The sequence below is a fragment of the Argentina anserina genome, chromosome 1 (genome assembly GCF_933775445.1).
Source record: "Argentina anserina chromosome 1, drPotAnse1.1, whole genome shotgun sequence".
Taxonomy (NCBI): Eukaryota; Viridiplantae; Streptophyta; class Magnoliopsida; order Rosales; family Rosaceae; genus Argentina; species Argentina anserina.
Genome location: NC_065872.1, coordinates 344029 through 361606, shown reverse-complemented (window position 1 = coordinate 361606; position 17578 = coordinate 344029). Strand labels below are relative to the sequence as shown.

The 17578-nt window shown below is 38.5% G+C and overlaps 3 protein-coding genes across 5 annotated transcripts; 1 reads left to right on the top strand and 2 right to left on the bottom strand.

The window, feature by feature from the left end:
* The first annotated feature begins 413 nt into the window (after positions 1-413).
* Positions 414-9269, top strand: LOC126794581 (DNA-directed RNA polymerase 3, chloroplastic). The gene is made up of 19 exons (XM_050521341.1): positions 414-1174; positions 1342-1545; positions 1646-1779; positions 1960-2029; positions 2402-2460; positions 2582-2699; positions 3018-3131; positions 3659-3790; positions 4084-4500; positions 5091-5141; positions 5325-5395; positions 5650-5734; positions 5854-6006; positions 6417-6491; positions 6601-6690; positions 7219-7266; positions 7349-7463; positions 8098-8201; positions 8618-9269. The coding sequence occupies exons 1-19, from the start codon at positions 437-439 to the stop codon at positions 8726-8728; spliced, it is 2889 nt and encodes a 962-aa protein (XP_050377298.1). The 5' UTR covers positions 414-436; the 3' UTR covers positions 8729-9269.
* A 78-nt stretch (positions 9270-9347) lies between these two features.
* On the bottom strand, positions 9348-12317 carry LOC126794602 (pentatricopeptide repeat-containing protein At4g30825, chloroplastic). Its single transcript, XM_050521360.1, has one exon. The coding sequence runs from the start codon at positions 12212-12214 to the stop codon at positions 9557-9559; it is 2658 nt and encodes an 885-aa protein (XP_050377317.1). The 5' UTR covers positions 12215-12317; the 3' UTR covers positions 9348-9556.
* Positions 12318-13797: 1480 nt separating this feature from the next.
* On the bottom strand, positions 13798-16216 carry LOC126790855 (uncharacterized). Of its 3 annotated transcripts, none has more exons than XM_050517211.1 (6): positions 15737-16216; positions 15548-15645; positions 14810-14883; positions 14626-14729; positions 14325-14390; positions 13798-14175 (listed from the first exon to the last, which is right to left on the bottom strand). In XM_050517211.1, exons 2-6 carry the CDS (start codon positions 15610-15612, stop codon positions 13912-13914), a joined length of 573 nt encoding a protein of 190 aa, XP_050373168.1. In that variant the 5' UTR covers positions 15613-15645; positions 15737-16216; the 3' UTR covers positions 13798-13911. The 3 variants fall into 3 exon arrangements, with proteins under 3 accessions (XP_050373168.1, XP_050373183.1, XP_050373176.1); XM_050517226.1 differs by having other exon boundaries at positions 14626-14711; XM_050517219.1 differs by lacking the exon at positions 15737-16216 and having other exon boundaries at positions 15548-15690.
* Positions 16217-17578: the final 1362 nt, after the last annotated feature.

Sequence of the window (17578 nt, the reverse complement as noted above, 5' to 3'; positions counted from 1 at the left end):
TTAAATTTTCAAAGATGACGTTATCAAACCGCTCACTGTATGTGATCGTGTTAGGTGACATGTTAGACTTACCGTCATATTTCAGAATTACTATACGTAAGACTCTTATACCATTAGACATGGTAAAAAATGATTGGATAGCCATACAAAGCTTCATAATTTATAGAATTAGGCCTAAAATTGGACCTCTACAACTAAACCATAAGAAATATTTGGGTTTGTCACTTTGTCTTTAGTATTACACAATCATTTTAAGCAACTGGGCCTTTGCCTTGCTTCACATTCAAAGCCTTGTTGGTAATTTCTCCTTAAAAATACCGAAAACATAATGAAGAAGAAAATATCTTTGGAAATGGACAAGGGGAAGGTTTAAGGGAGGTTTCATATACCCTTCTCCTACTCCCCAATTCACTCTCCTTGTTGGGTATTGCTCTCAATGGCTTCCACAGCCTCCTCCTCCTCATTCTCTCCCAGCCCTCATACCCACTCCTGGAAAAGACCACCTCCCAACAACAACAACAACAAGCTCCACTTCCTCTTCAGCAACTCCAACTCCAACTCCCTCTTCTTCTTCAAGCCCTCCTCACTCTCTTTCAAACCCCCTCCCCACCCACAGCCAATCAAATTCCACCAGCTCCACGACTCCGTCCACGACAACCTCGAAAACTCCATCAAACTCACCCACCACTCACCCCAGAGAATCTTCATCCAGGACCCACCATGGATTGCGTCACTCTTTCTCAAGGGAATGTTCAACAAAGCCAACAAGGAGCTCAAGCTCGAGTCCAAAGACATCGACCGGAGGAAGTACAATCTGCTGCGGCGCCGCCAGATTAAGGCGGAGACGGAGGCGTGGGAGAAGATGGTGGACGAGTACAAGGACCTGGAGAGAGTCATGCGTGAGAAGAAGCTGGCCCCGAGCTTGCCCTATGTGAAGGCTTTGTTTTTGGGGTGGTTTGAGCCTCTCAGGGAGGCCATTGCTAAGGAGCAGAAGGCGCAGCAGACCAAGAAGCACAAGGCCGCGTTTGCGCCCCACATTGATCTGTTGCCGGCGGATAAGATGGCCCTGATTGTAATGCATAAACTCATGGGGTTGGTCATGATGGGGAATCAAGATGGGTGTGTTCAGGTGGTGCAGGCTGCCGTGCACATTGGTATGGCTATTGAGCAGGAGGTGAGTCAGTTAGTGTCGGTAATGTCTGTAATTTAGATGCATGTTTGTTTTATAATGAGCTTGACTCAATGCTATATATGTGTGTCATCGAAATTTCCTTGTTTTGAGCATTTTCAAACTGAAGTGAGGTGGAATTGTGATTTGAAGTTATGTTCTTTGAACTCTAGGTTCGGATTCATACTTTTCTAGAGAAGTCCAAAAGTCTACAGAGAAAGAAGACTGCGGCTGCGGATGATGATGAGATGAGCAAGGAGAAGGAGATACTAAGGAAACGAGTTAATGGTTTACTTAGAAGGAAAAGACTGGTTGAGGTGCAAAAGTTACTGAAGAAAGAAGATATGAAGCCCTGGGGTCGAGATACACAGGCTAAGGTTTGCTCACTCATTGCTTTCACTATTGTGTATATTCAATATGGCTGAGTTATTCTACGGATTTCATTTTCTTTAACATTTGTGTAATGTCATATTTCAGCTGGGAAGTCGTCTGATAGAACTATTAACAGAAACAGCTTATGTACAACCTCCACTTGACCAGTTAGCAGATGGTCCACCTGACGTTAGACCTGCATTTAGGCACAGATTAAAGGCTGCGGCTAAAAGTCCAGGGTAAGTCTTCGAACCATTAGATACCGTCAGCAGTTCACTTTTGAGAACTATATAGCACGATGCAATTCTATAACTCCTCAGAGTTTCATTTAATTTTCTTTTTTTAGTCAGGACTTGTTCAGATACCATAAATTGGCATATTATTCCTTTGCAATAAGATGTCTTCTTTGGTCCTCGCAGGCAGAAACTTGTGAAGAACTATGGAGTTATTGAATGTGATCCCCTAGTTCTTACCGGACTTGATAAAACTGTAAGTTGAGATAGCTCCTTCCATTTGAGTTTATATGTTCAGTACACTTGAAAATAGTTGCATTGTTATATACACATAACATACTGTCAATTTTCTGGCTTATATTTATAGTTAAATTGCCCAAGCTTACCTAATTGTTCCTCATTCTTAGACATCGATTTGGAATATATGTCCTCTTGTTTTGGCTTCCGTGATGTCTAGTGACATCTAACTGCCATTTTAAAGCTTGTGTATCTCCCAAGTATGCATTGTGTTGAACATGTCTTTGTTCTTTTGCACTGACCTCCCGTGCATTGTTATATTGATCATACCTTTACTCTCTTTGTGTCACAGCCCAACTAAAAAGTAACTTTTTGTCTTTGTTCTTGACAGGCTAAACATATGTTGATTCCTTATGTGCCAATGCTGGTGCCTCCCAAAAAATGGAAAGGGTAAATAAAAAAAAAAACTTATTTACATATGTCTCTTAGATATTTGTGTCAGATAAATCACAAGCCTGCCAATAGCTGTCATTAACATCTTTTTTTTTTTAATATTTGAGAATATTTCCAGATACAACAAGGGCGGGCATTTGTTCCTACCTTCTTATGTCATGCGTACTCATGGATCTAGGAAGCAGGTAGATACAATGAGAAATATTCCTGGAAGACAGATGCAAAAAGTATTTGAGGTATATAACTACATAAGTACCATTTACTGCTTATTTCTTCTTTTGTTGCAATAGGTCAAGGCATGTTCTTTTTCTCATTTGTTAAGAATTGACTTTATTCCTATCCCCACTCTTTTGAGTAGAACAATGACCATGATGATATGGGATACAGTTAAACGAAATAAACTATAAATGAAGTGGATTAATTATAACTGGACTATTTTTCCTCATTTGTGCGCAGAAGCTAATTCAATAGTATACTAATACACGACGTTTAGTCCTTTAACATGTACATTCTACACGGAATGAGAATGATATTCACTTTTGATATGTGCACAGGCCCTCGATATGCTTGGAAGCACCAAATGGCGGATTAATAAAAAGGTTCTTAATGTGGTGGAGAGCATCTGGGCTAGAGGTGGCAACATTGCAGGCCTCGTTGATCGTGAAGATGTGAGGACATATATATCTTGTGCATAATAGTACATACCACTCATTACTATTTCCAGCATTTAATCAAGCTAACCATTATATAGTACAAAGTTATTCTTATTTTGGAGGTGTCTAGCATGGGTTCAAATAAAGATGTCATAATCATGGGGAAACCAATCCTGGAAATTTTTACCACAGAATCTATTTCTTTTAGAAATTTTGTCACTAAACAGGAAATTTGTGAAAAGAAAATATATTTTAGGATATGTGAGCACTTGCAGGTGTCAGCACCGTTGAAATGAGTTACCAAATTTAATAGCAATTTGATTGAAGGATCTCTAATATATTGTCGAATAAGATTTATCCTTAAATATCTGTCATGTTCATTGATCCGATGAAAAAAAAGAATTAGACAAACTGACAGTTAGTCAATTTCCTTTGTCATAATTGGTGTTGTTGGTCGACTTCCTTACATTTCCAGTTGGTAGATGTAGATGTTCTCCTTTTGCTGATAGAATTAGTCTGGTCTGAATATTCATGGCGTGTAGGTACCTGTACCAGAGAAACCACCATCTGAGGATTTAGCAGAAATTCAGGAATGGAGATGGAGTGCACGAAAAGCAAAGAAGCTTAACCAAGAGAGGCATTCTCAACGATGTGACACTGAACTTAAGCTCTCTGTAAGGTCTCATCCCTTATCTTGTAAGGTTGAGGGCCTGTTGATATGCATTGATAGTTGAGCCAGTCACTAATCTAGTCAAAACTTGAATATCTAGTGACTTGCCTTGAATTAGTACATGAATACATACACGTGGTCAATGAATAGTAATTAAACAGGTCATACTTGTGTTTGGGTTGCATATTTATGAGACTAATCATTTTGACGGGATTTGACCATGACTCTGGAATAATTGAATATATCTTCATATTTCAGTCTACCAAAATCATAATGGTTCTACTGATTCTGAAATAGGTTGCCCGCAGAATGAAGGATGAGGATGGCTTTTATTATCCCCACAATCTTGATTTCCGGGGCAGAGCATACCCAATGCATCCCCATTTGAATCACTTGAGTTCTGATCTATGTCGTGGAGTCCTTGAATTTGCTGAAGGGCGGCCATTAGGGAAGTCCGGATTACGATGGCTAAAGATCCATTTAGCAAATTTGTATTCAGGTGGTGTTGAAAAGCTTTCATACGATGGGCGAATAGCATTCGTGGATAACCACATTGATGATATATTTGATTCGGCAACAAATCCTGTTAATGGAAATCGGTGGTGGTTAACGGCTGAAGATCCTTTACAGTGCCTAGCTGCATGTATCAGTCTATCCGAAGCCTTAAATAGCCCATCACCACATACTATCATTTCTCATTTGCCCATTCATCAGGTATAATGCTTCTTTGGGCTGCGGAGAAATAAAGGGGGTATTTTAGTTTATCCAAGTTACATATGTGTTTATATTACCTGCTATTCAAAGCGATACTTATTTATTTAAACTTCACAAATTGATATGCTTTTCTTGTAAGTAGCAACATTTTTGTAGGTCTGTAATTATACTCTTTGAACATAAATGCCAAGAAGCCTAGATCTTAATTTTTGCCTATAACCAAGCCTTGAAAAAGTGTGAAGACCTCATGAATGAGAGACAACACATTTGAAACATCATAGACAAGAATGCTAAGCAATCCAGAACATTGTATCGAATTCGGCTTATTGCATCAGTAGATTGTATTCGGTTTCTTTTAGGAAAAGGCCTTGCATTTTAGGGCCATGATGAATATGAGAATTTGAGCAATCAAGGTAACTTTCGGGAGCCTTTACAATTTCTTGCTGATCATGATGAATATGTCAGAGCTTTGGCATTGCTTGATTTTTCATTCTCTGTCATTTACTTTCTTCAATTTGTATTCAAGATCTTTTGGTTGTCTATTGTTCTTTGGGGAGTTGCATTAACAGCTGTCTCCAATTTTTTTTTAGGATGGTTCATGCAATGGCTTACAGCACTATGCAGCCTTGGGAAGAGATACTGTACGTGCTTTTCATTCTCATACATTCGAGTTCTTCGAGCTCTTCTGGCTTCTATTATTTCCCACCAGCAAACTGTTCAATTTGTTTTGTTGTTTATGACTTCCACTTATTTGATCATATTCTGTAACACACTTTGCTTAATTGATGTTTATTTTTAATATTGATTTGTTATGATGTATTCAGTTGGAAGCAGCTGCAGTCAACTTAGTTGCCGGAGAGAAACCCGCTGATGTGTACTCAGAAATAGCTGTGAGGTATACAACTTCTGAAAAAAAAAATGGTCTCATCTATCCCATGTTTTGTGTTATGTTAAGGAATCGTTTTACCAAATATGAAGTTTAAGAAAGACCATCGGGCACAACAATGTGAGGAAGATGCACCTTCTATAATATCACATAAAACATGTGCCTCACTACCACACCTTACAATATACACTGCATTTTTTGTGACTGTAGATACACTCAATATTACGTAATTGGACTCATCTAGCATATGTATATGTTGCCAGGGTACATGACATAATGAAAAGAGACAGCAATAAGGACCCAGCTACCTGCCCAAATGCTTTATTGGCTAGAGCCTTAGTCGATCAGGTTGATCTTTCTTACTTCTTCTGGATTTCAAATTGCAATATAAAATGAAGTGTTTTATTTTCTTTATCAATCATATGCCTGTTTATCAACTGACATTTATTGGTTTTGTAAACTTTCAGATTGATCGGAAATTGGTGAAACAGACAGTGATGACTTCTGTATATGGTGTTACTTATGTTGGGGCTCGTGAACAGATAAAAAGAAGATTAGAGGAGAAAGGCCTTATAACTGATGATAGACTATTGTTCACTGCAGCTTGTTATGCAGCCAAAGTAAGCAACCAGAGATACCAAAACTTCTTAAATTATTTGCAGAACGAAAACTAAGTGGATAGTTTCTTGGATTTCATTTCATTATTTGGATAATTAGTATATATAAAATGTTTTTTTCACCTATTTAACATGTTTGGTTTATACATTACTAGGTTAAGGATCTGTTAGAGAGATTCCCTCTCCACAATCAAAACTGATTGAGTGATTATAGCTCAGTTTTGATCTTCTGTATCAATTGTATTTAAAGCTCTTTATATGCTTTTGTAACTGTAGCTTATGTATAGAGTTTACAGGATCTTATTAGGGTTTCCTAACTGCCAATATTTTTTTTAAACTATCAATAGTACATGAGTATACAATTACAAATTTCACAGGTCATTTCTTAATATTCACTTATTTAATTTTTCCAGGTGACGCTGGCTGCCCTTGGAGAGATTTTCCAAGCTGCACGTGGCATAATGAGCTGGCTTGGTGATTGTGCCAAGGTACTTTTTTTCCTTTATTGTTTTGGTCACAAACCGAGTAACTGATCATATGTTCTGGCCACTACGTGGACTGCCTGGTAGACTTAAGTTGTTATCTGAAACTTTTCAGGTAATCGCTTCAGAAAATCAGCCTGTACGTTGGACAACTCCTCTAGGTCTTCCAGTTGTGCAACCATACTGTAAAAGTGAACGACATCTTGTAAGTTTTGACAGATTATATTAAATTTACTTTCATAGAGAAATCAGCATTTGGTTCAGTCTCAAATATTTTTTTTAAATAAAAAGCATATGGATTCTTGTGCTGAGGGGTTGATGTTCCTCTTTATGATACTTTTGCACTCTTTTCATCACAAAGGTCACATTGCTTTTGTGTGGCACTGGCACGGGAAATTCCACTTCCATTTTCAAATCTATTTTGGATGTGGTTTCTAGTGCAACTTTTAGTTGTAGGCTTTCCAGCCTTATGGTCAACACCACTTGGTGTTGAGCTGATGCCCATTTTTTTATAACAGCATTACATTTTTCTGATGGGTTGGTTTTCAATATGGAATGAATTTCGTGAAAGCTTCAAAAAGAGGTTTCTCTTCCACTTGAGATTCAATGAAAGCTAAAATAGAATTAAACAACTGTTGGAAAACGTTGAACGCAGGATGACTACCCCTTTCATGGTGCAATGACTTTTTTTTTTCCTGACAATTTAGCAACTTTTCTGTCCTTGGATTTGCAGATAAGAACATCCCTTCAGGTTCTGGCCTTGCAGCGGGAGAGTAACTTGGTAAGCTTACATAACCATCTATTTTTTTTCCGAGCTTGTTATTGTTATAATTAATTTGATATTGATACTCTGGGAACTCCAGGTAGATGTAAGGAAACAAAGAACAGCATTTCCTCCAAATTTTGTTCACTCACTTGACGGTTCACATATGATGATGACAGCTCTTGCCTGCAGGGATGCCGGCATACGCTTTGCAGGTTGGTCTCCACTCTGTAGTTTGTATCTCTGTATTAGACTAGATTTCATTAATTCAGTTAGACCTTTCAACTGGAGGCATGTTGAAAATTAAAATGGCATAAATTGTGTGTATCAAGAGCAGGGTGCTTTTGAATGTAAAAGTTTAACTGTATATTGGTGCTAATATATAAAATAGCTTCAACGTGCTGATGAGTGATGTCTGCTTCTCTCTTTCGAATCATATATCGTCACTTGTATGCAAGAAATGAAAATGTAGATGATATCTCCACTATGAAGTTAATTTCTTCTTACTTGTTTCTTATAATACAGGGAAATGATCACTCATGCCTGTGGCCGCATATCGTGTTTAGGTCTTAGTGTAAAAAATTGTGTTCAACGTCAAAAACTAAATTTAATGGTTCGCAAATTTGAGGATAAATACTGTCTTTTTTTCTTCTCTCTCCAAAAGTACTCAATTTTGCTAGAAAGATATTGGAGCTGACATCCTGCTTTAAGTTCTCTATAGCGGGATAAATATGTGGTTTAAATTGTTAAGTCTCTGGTTTTAAGTGGTTTGAATTGTGATAAATATGTTTATTTCTCACAAACATGTTAAATTATGTTATATTCTCATAGATTTTATACCATGTGCAGGGGTGCATGACTCCTTTTGGACACATGCATGTGACGTAGATCGAATGAATCAGATTCTGCGGGAAAACTTTGTGGAGCTATATAGCAAGCCGATACTTGAGAATGTGAGTTAATATGCCTATTTTCTTGAAATTGGATTTTTCTTTTCTCTGACTATGGGTGCTTTGATACAATTAGGGAAGAAGGTTTTAAAAAAAAAACAATTTGTTACTGAGAAACAGACTTCCAAAGTTTCAATAAAACAGTTGAAAAGCTACTTTCAATTTCTTAAGTATTTCTTCGATTTTATACTATGATATAATGAAATTATGAAAAGAACTGGCATCTGGAAAGGTGTTTTGCAACATTATGATATACATAACCAGAATCACGTTCGATTATATCGCTTTGAAAGTCTTTAACTTTGATTTTAACTCTTCCCTGACATATAAGAAACTTTTCTGAGCTGCCCCATCCTAAAGTTATATTACTTCTGTTAAATTCCTTTGTGTGACTTTGTGATAACTCTGATTATTTCCAGTTGCTTAAGAGCTTCCAAGCAGCATATCCGGAATTGACGTTTCCTCCCCTCCCAGAAAGAGGTGACTTTGATCTGCAAGAGGTTCTAAAATCCCCGTACTTTTTCAACTAAGTTTTCATGATAAGCAGCAATAGAAACCAGCATGGGGATAGCATTGTCACTTGTACCATCCCTGATAACCCAGAAGCCTTCATCAAGAGTTCTTCGAGATATGGATATAAGTTGAAATGGGTAACGGGAGGTTGCTTCTGAGAGAGCTGATAGGGAAACGTTTGATTTCCAATGCGCTGGATTCTGAAGCAAGTCTGACTGATGGAGTGATATCATCCTCAGATTAATGATCTGGTTCCCTGGTATAGAGGCGAACGATGTACAGTAAGGCAGACTCTTCGTCCGAAGTTAACGGTTCTATATTCATCTCAAGTGGGAAATATTTTCGGAGGCCAGAGACATACAAGCTGGGAAGTGTTTCCCGGCCATAGGAGCTAAATTAGCAAAGTTCATCCGTGGTGCAAAATTCTTGTATCTGAACATAGAGGGTAGAAAGAGATCAGAACATGTTATTTTTGGCATACCTGTATAATTGTGAATGGAAAATTCTTGCCAATTTTTGCGCAAGTGTAAAGAAATGAAGGAATTGCATTGATGGTTCTATACTTCTATACAAATGAAAACTTTTCAACTTGAAAACAATCCTAAATAAGTGTGCTTCAAGCTTAAAAGCCCTCAAAAGTAAATATTGCTTTTGGGTTTTGGCCAAACTTCTAACCCAAAAATTGAGAAGTGCTAAAAGCTTCTGGTACAGGACAGTAGTTATTGACTGCACAATATATACTTATATAGAGATAAATGAATACACTGCGGATTCATAACACCACCTGTAGATGGGGTATAGTGGCATACATTGTGTTTAAGGTATATACATCAGCATCATCAACTTTACAATCCCATCTGCTTCATCCACAAGGACCACTTTACAGCCTCCAAGTATGCATCATTTTTTCGCAGTGCAGTAATCAGATTGATGTATGTAATGTTATCAGGCTCTATACCATTTTCTCTCATTTCCTTGAGCAAACGGACAGCATCTTCAACCATTCCTGCAATTCCATATGCCTTGATTAATGTGTTATAGCTGCACAGATCAGGTCCCAGTCCACATTCTTTCAACTCAGTCAGCACCCCAGCAACTTCATCAATCCATCCTTGCTCTCCATAAATATTGAGCATAATGTTGTAGGTGTGATGGTCTGAATCACAGCTTGTCTTCTTCATTCTTTGCAAAACGCTTCTGAACTGCTCCATTTGGCTTTCTTTCCCATAAGCATTCAGCATACTATTGTAGACTTCAAGGGAAACAGAAAATCCTTTAAACTGCATCTCTCGTATTGTTGAAGACATGCTTTTGAAGTCTTTGTTCCTCCCATACGCAGCAATAATAGTATTGTAAGAGATTGTATCAACCAGATCCCATTTCTGGGCCATCAAGAACAACTTCTTAGCCTTCTTTAAAAGCTTGGCCTTCCCATATACATCAAGCATGACATTGAAAGTTATGGTATTAGGTACAAACCCACGTTGAAGCATCTGATCGAACATCTCTGAAATCTCATATATTGGCAAAGCACGAGAACAGCAGTTTATGACACAATTGTACATTTCCTGATCCCAAGTCACTCTACTCTTTGAGATTTGATAGTACAGATCTTTCAACTTATCTAGTCTGCCACATTTCTGATAAATGCGGAACATATCACGTAACATGTAGATGTCTGGAACTATGCCCTCCTGTTTTTCCATTGTGTCCAGAACAGAGCAAGCATTTTCCAGTGAACCAGATTTGACATACATTCTAACAGCAATACCGTAGGCAATCATGTCCAATGCAATTCCTGATGATTTCAACTCGACATAAACTTTCTCCGCTTCAGAGAACAGGTCCATGATGCTGTAGATGTCTATCATTGTGCACATGATGTGCATGTTTGGCTTGCCATCATGTCTGGGCATTTTATTGTATATTGTAACAGCATTCTCAAGATGACCCAACTCTTTACATGAGCAAATTAACAAATGGTACAAGTTATCTTCAAAATGTGGATCCCTCCACTTTTTTTCCCTCAACAATTTCATAGCATCATCCACCAAGCCGTGCTTCACATAAGCCATGACAAGACTTGAACAAGAAGTCCGGCTGGCAAGAACATGTTGATATAAAGAACCTCTTAAAATGAAAGGCACTTTATCAATCCTTCCGGCCTTCTCATATGCTTGCAGAAGAGTACCGAGCATTGATGAATATTGGCATCCTAAATTCTGCATATCATCCAGAGTTCTGATGGCCCCCTCTTCATCCTCATGCTTTGCTTGCAAGTTTATTAGTGTGTACAGGTTGGATGAATTAGGCTTGTAACCCAAATTCTTGAGCTCTTTGTAGTACCAATCTGCTTCCTTATAATTGTCAGCTCTACCCCAACCCTCAATCATGGAACGGTAAGTTGTTTCATCAGGCTCTAATCCGACTTTCTTAATGCCTAGAAACAGGTGATGAGCAGAATCCATTTTAGATGCCTTCCCATATCCGGTTATCAATGTATTGTATGCAACAATGTTTGGAGAAAATCCTGCTTCTTTCATGGAGACTAATACAAGTTCTGCATCTTTAACTTTACCCTGCTGACAATAAGCATTAATCATTACCAACCAGTTATCCAAGTTCGGTATCACCCCATCTTCTTTCATTACACCAATGATCTCTTCTGCTCTGTCATACAAGTTCATACGAGTGTAAATTGTGATCATTGCTGAGTATGCAGATTGACATACAATCCCAAAGTTCCTCATTCGAGAAAAAGTGAACTCGGCTTCCTCAACATTCCACCCCTTCTGGTACAGCCCCATCAGCATACCAAATGTCGCAACATTCGGCTGGACTCCATGTTCGCGCATCATTCTAAACCACTTAGCTCCCAACTCCACACGCCCCAACTTACTACATGCATAAATAAGGGTATTGAAGACCTGATAACTCAGCTCACATTCGAATTCAGTCACCATTTCCCGAATCAAATTCTCAGCTGCATCCCAATTTTCTCTCCTACCCAACACACGGAAAACCGAGTTAAAAGAACTAACATTGCATTGGAGTTTCCCATTGATTCTCATCCACTCAAAAAACCTGAGAGCCTTGATATCACTAGACCTCTCAAGCCTTTTCAAAATGTCATTACAATGCTCAAAGCTCAGGTCAGACTTGATAACAGAGTAATCAACATCAAATTCACTGTCACTGACAAACAAATTCTCCAATTTCCTAACCCACTTACTCTTTCTTGAACTAGACCTCAAGCCCACTTGTCTCTTACTCACTTTCTTTGTCCCACTACTTCCCAAATCAATTTCAAGTCTTGAAGAATCTGGGTTCTGCTCATTTAAACTCTCATCTATGGGCAGCTCAGATTGGAAACGAGTGGCCTTAATGGCACTAACCCTGTTTAGAGAATTAACAACAGAAGAAGCTCTACTGTAGCAAAAAGAATCGAACTTTTTAGAAGAATCTAATGTCTCCAAAGAAATGGGGAATTGCAGTGAGGCCATGAAAGAGAAGCAAAGTAGTACTAACCGAGAATAGAGAAAAAGCTCCAAACTTTGATCATCAAATGAAGAGGTGTGATTAATGGAGGGAGGAAATGGGTGCTTCCCAAATTGTAGGTAGGTGGGTAGGAAAGGGCATATAGCGTTTGGATTTGTGAGGTAGAGAAGCAGTGGAGGAAATCTAAAGGCGCTCAATTTATTTGTAGCTTCTGTGTTCTCTTTTCCCGGAGTTAAATTACTAGGAGATTTTTACTACAAGTAAATTATTTTAAACTCAAATGTAAGATCTTTCTACTTTCCCAATCCGTATAGGTAAAGTATACCCTTTACAGACGGCGCCATTGCATTCCCTTATATATGGGTGAGGGCAGGAGACATGAATTCACATACAGCTTGTGGTCTGGAACAAGATGGGGAGGCACAGAAAGTTGAAATTGATGGAGCTGCCCATGGAACTGGTGGTGGAGATCATGAAGAGACTGCCTGCAAAGTGGGTGTGTCACATCCGATGCCTCTCTGAGTTGTTGTTGAGCATAGTTCTCAACAAGTTTTTGGTCCAAATTCTAAATCAAAGCATGTTTGGACTGGTATGGGATTAGATAGTATAACCAATACCTACAAGATTCTTCGTGTTACAGATATTCAAAACATTGCAGATGATCCTCTTGCTGGAAGCTGCTACATATCTCAAGTGATTGTACTCGGCACAAACGAATGGTGACAGGTACCCTCAGCTCCACCTTCGAGTACAATATCACATTACAGCAAGAACAAATCCATATACTTTCTTTCGACTTCAAGAAAGAAGACTTCTTTTGGATTCCCAATCCCTACATATTACGGAATGAGAGCTACCAGTTTTAATCAAGTGTTTGTAGAGGATCCATGACCATTGTGGATAATCCATCGGGTGCGAATATTGAGATATGGGTGATGAAAGAATACAACAAAAAAGAGTACATGCTTGCATTATATTCAAATTTTCGCAAGCTATTTGTTGTGAATGGGAGCATGGTATACTTTTCCTCCTACTTAATAAATCATTGTTTTTGGATCTGAGAGGACCTGTTTTTTTTTTGGTCGAGAGAGGACCTGTTGTTACCAAGAATCTTGTCAAATGTCCAATTGTAGTTTGGTCGGGGCCTAAGCGAATCATGAGTCTTAATGGGAGCTTAATTTCCCTAAAAAGCTACGGTAATTTGGGGGATGCAGAAGAATACTTGTAGCAATTGGTCTGAAGGGGAAGCAAGCGGGAAGAATTTCTTTTACTTGACAATGTAGCACCACGGCATTAGTTTTGTAACTTTTGTTCGAGGTACCGAGATGAAGTTTCTGGTCTTAATAGTTAATACTATGATATCATAATTTGTTTTTGATTCTTAGTTGTTTTTTATTAGATCGTTCAATAGAAGCTAAATAGAGTTGCAAGTCAATGAACCAGGAGCATGACTGCATGAGTAGTGGGAAATTCAATCTTCAAGCTGACTTCAGAAACCTCTAATGAGAGAGCATTCTCAACTCAAATGTACCAATAAAGATTTCTTTTGTCTCCTTGGTGTAGCTCTGATTTGGTTTCAATGGTTAACTCTACCAATACTCGATCGTCATAACTTTATAAATTATAACTTCGCATGTCAAAAATAAGACAGACATGCTTTCTCATTACATTACAAACATTGAGTGATTAAGAAACTATGGTCCTATGAAACCCAGATGCTACTAAAGGCTTCTTCAAGTGCCCTCTTCCTGCTTATATTTGGACTCCACCCTCCTGCCCTTGGACCTCTCTCTACTCGCAGCTGCATCATTTCTTCGTCATCATATCCATGCATATCATGCACCCCTCCGAGTGGCAGAGGTTGTGGGCCTCCCATGCCAACTGGTCGTGGTTGTCCAGAAATAGTAGGTGCATATTGCCCCTGCGTACCAGTACCAAATCCTGCTTGAGAGCCTTGGTTCAGAGCCTATAAATGAACATGAGACATTAGCTGAGAGAACTCTTAAAATCAGGATCAACTGGTAAGATTCACGATAGCAACAGTCATAAAGAGTGCCACTGAAACTAGATTCTCCTGGTTCACTATCACTAACTCAAGAATTTTAATATTCATACCACATCAGCATCATCCTGTACAGGCTGACCCTTGCTTGCTGCTAAAGCTGCAGCTAGTTCTTCAGCCTATATGATTAATACCACCAGCATTAGAACCTTGAAATAAATTTCTACAATGTGGTAATAGGGATATCCAGCATTGCAGCTGCACTTTTTTTCTGTTTACTTTTCTTTTTTGCATAGCATATAACGGATGACACACAACAGCAGCGCAAAGCTTTACCACTTACAAAGGACAAAAACAGCAGGATATAAACAACAAAAGCAAAGGAAATGCAACTGAAATATTATTTGGGGTTACCTTGCGCGCTCTATTGATCATTATTTGCTCAGCATTTTCTTTCTCATACTGTGCAATTCTGGCATCAATAGCAGCGACATCTTTTCCTTCGATATAGTTAAATACTAACACAGAATGATTTTATCTTTAGTCAGACTATAGTTTTTGTTAAGAACAAAAGTAGCTACTGAGCTGAAAAGCTTACTCATATTCTCTACTTCCTCCAAGTAATCATTGTACTCTCTCAAGGAAGGAAAATCGTCTTCTCGTTTATTGAATCTACAGTCCATTGTCTCCATCAGTAATGAATTAAATAACTGTGATGTTTATACTGACTAAAAGTAGAATTCGTCTTCTCGTTTATTGAATCTACAGTCCATTGTCTCCATCAGTAATGAATTAAATAACTGTGATGTTTATATTGACTAAAAGTAGAATACGTAATTAAGCACCGCAATACTGAATAAGTCAGTAAAACCAATATGTCATTCCATGTTATAGTCTAGATGCTATACAAAATAGCAAAGCAAATCCTATTTTCTCCTGATCTTCTTAGCTCCTCTATTGATTACTTTGAAACTTTACAAATTATCACTTTAGTCTGTGACAGTGATGCCTTTCTAAATACCAAAGACAAAATATTTCACCGAGTCTAACTAATTTACTCATTCTACAAAATGACAGCCATTCCTTATGGATTACTTATCACTTGAAAGATTGTTGGGTTGATAGAAGAGTCCAGGATTATCTGAATCACATATCAACCTATTATTTTCATCGATTGGAAACTAACATAGTCCAATGCACCTACCAAAATGCTAGTGTCTTGATGCATGCGAGAACAGCTATCCACATTTAGAACAACGGTTGCATAACAACATGCGAACAGAAGAAAGAGTTCCACAAATGAGAGAGAGAGAGAGAGAGAGAGAGAGAGAGTTACATGCTCGCGATCCTTCTCCTGAATGCTATCTCCTTAACTTGGGGATTAGAACTGCCAACCACCATTGTTCTGCCCCCAAAGCCTTCTCCTTTTTGCTCCTATAACATTAAAACCATCATAAGTTCCGTACTACTATACAAAAACGCTAGTATATGTATTATAGACGAAATTTGAAGATGGTTCTCAGACCTATATGTGGTAACCTTTATGAAAGGTACTAAAAAATTGCAATCACCAAAGGTCTGCAAAATAAACTATCAAGTCAGTATTCCGGCCAGAATGAAACCACATGCATCAACTTGGAATAGCATTCTTTTTCCTTTACAAAGATTACCCAGATTTCATTATGGAATTGTAAAACACTACATACTATATGGTACACCGAAGCAATGCATCAACTCTGATCCCCTGAAATCAATTTAATCTAATTTGAGTTACTTCAATCCCTATCTGAAGAAGACTAAATGCATATAACCCACTTGGAATGTTGCAAAAGTAAAACGAGAAGAACCCAATCCCGCGAGAAATCGAAGAGAAAGAAGCTCCTTCCATACCAATATGAAGCATATGTAAATCTCTAACAGTTATCAATAAACAAATTAAAGGGATAGAATAGTTGTGTCACCACAAACTTGAGGGTCATGCCAGCTGAGAGAGAGAGAGAGAGAGAGAGAGTACCTGGTTTCGTTCTCATGAGACGGTCGAGGACGGCAAAAAGAAGAAGAAGAAGAAGAAGAAGGCACTGGGGTTGGTCTGGACCGGGTCGGGCTGCTAACGCAAATCATCCAAGCCCAAAACCAAAAATAACAAACGTGAAACGCCACAAACACAAAGTCCTGTATTCATTTCAAAAGTCCACCTGTTTGATACTCAAGGGTGCACTTAACTCGTTCACAAACCCAATCATTTTGCAGTTGCATGTTTCCTGTTTTATATTATTGGGTATATGTTTGAGCAAAACGGATTGAATTCTAGACCGAATGGGAAATCTATCTTATGTGTATATACATTCCCTATTCGAACGGGAAAAAGGACTTTATTGCATATATTATAAGTAGGGGAGAGAGCAGGCAGTTCAATTTGAGTTAATTTTGTTTGATCTGATATCACTAGGTGAAAATGGAGATGTCGATAATTAGGCCCCGCAAGAACATCAAGGAAAAGTTGAATTTGATCAACCTACCCGTGGAGAGAGTGCCTGCAAAGTCAGTGTATCACATTGGATGCGTCTGTAAGATGTTGTTAAGCATAGTCGACTCCCCCTCTTTTGTTTCGCTGCACTCTAAACTTCTACTTGATCCTGAGTCTCATCTACCAAGTACCACCTACTCCTCCTCAACTAATCCTACGCAATCTCTATCTAACTATTTGGCCCGTGTGTCACTACTTGTCGCCCTTGCATACCCTTCATTACAATCATTTCCATACCCAAGGTGCTCAACTTGATGTACGAGATATGTTGCAGACGTCTTCCTATACCATCGACCGATACGTTGTATCTTTTGTTTTCTGCAACTTGTTTTGTATGAAAAAACAAGGTGTTCATGAACTCAAGTATTGCGCCCAGTCACAGCATTGCGCAGCAACTTTATGGTCCGTCTTCCTTTGTTGAGTTGATTTGGACTGGTATGGGATTTGATGGTATAACCAATACCTACAAGGATTGTTCGTGTGTCAAACATTCGTGGTCCAAAATTGTATTCAGAGCCGTGGATACAACATCAGGTGTGAATATTGAAATATGGGTGATGAAAGATTACAATAAAAAACAGTGGGTGCTAGATTATTCCATCAATATCCACGTGCTTGGATTATATCCTCAATTTGAGTTTGAGCAAGCTTCTTGTTCTGAATGAGAGCATGGCATGTTCGTACATAAACCAGGCACAATAACTGTGTTTTTGGATCTAAGAGGACCTGTTGCTACAAAGAATATTTTCAAATGTCCAATTGAGGGATGCGATGTGCGGTGTCAGCGAATCATGAGTTTTAACGGAAGCTTGATCTCCCGAAAAACCTATGCAGACTTGG

What these genes read in the sequence shown, in the direction of transcription:
- LOC126794602 (XM_050521360.1), bottom strand. Translation starts at nt 12,214, where the DNA reads ATGGCCTCACTGCAATTCCCCATTTCTTTGGAGACATTAGATTCTTCT.
- LOC126790855 (XM_050517211.1), bottom strand. Translation starts at nt 15,612, where the DNA reads ATGGTGGTTGGCAGTTCTAATCCCCAAGTTAAGGAGATAGCATTCAGG. An exon ending in AGGAGAAGGATCGCGAGCAT is followed by an intron (nt 14,884 to 15,547) that starts GTAACTCTCTCT and finishes AATGGACTGTAG; the next exon opens with ATTCAATAAACGAGAAGACG. An exon ending in GGAGGAAGTAGAGAATATGA is followed by an intron (nt 14,730 to 14,809) that starts GTAAGCTTTTCA and finishes ATTCTGTGTTAG; the next exon opens with TATTTAACTATATCGAAGGA.
- LOC126794581 (XM_050521341.1), top strand. Translation starts at nt 437, where the DNA reads ATGGCTTCCACAGCCTCCTCCTCCTCATTCTCTCCCAGCCCTCATACC. An exon ending in CCTCCCAAAAAATGGAAAGG is followed by an intron (nt 2,461 to 2,581) that starts GTAAATAAAAAA and finishes GAATATTTCCAG; the next exon opens with ATACAACAAGGGCGGGCATT. An exon ending in GCAAGCCGATACTTGAGAAT is followed by an intron (nt 8,202 to 8,617) that starts GTGAGTTAATAT and finishes GATTATTTCCAG; the next exon opens with TTGCTTAAGAGCTTCCAAGC.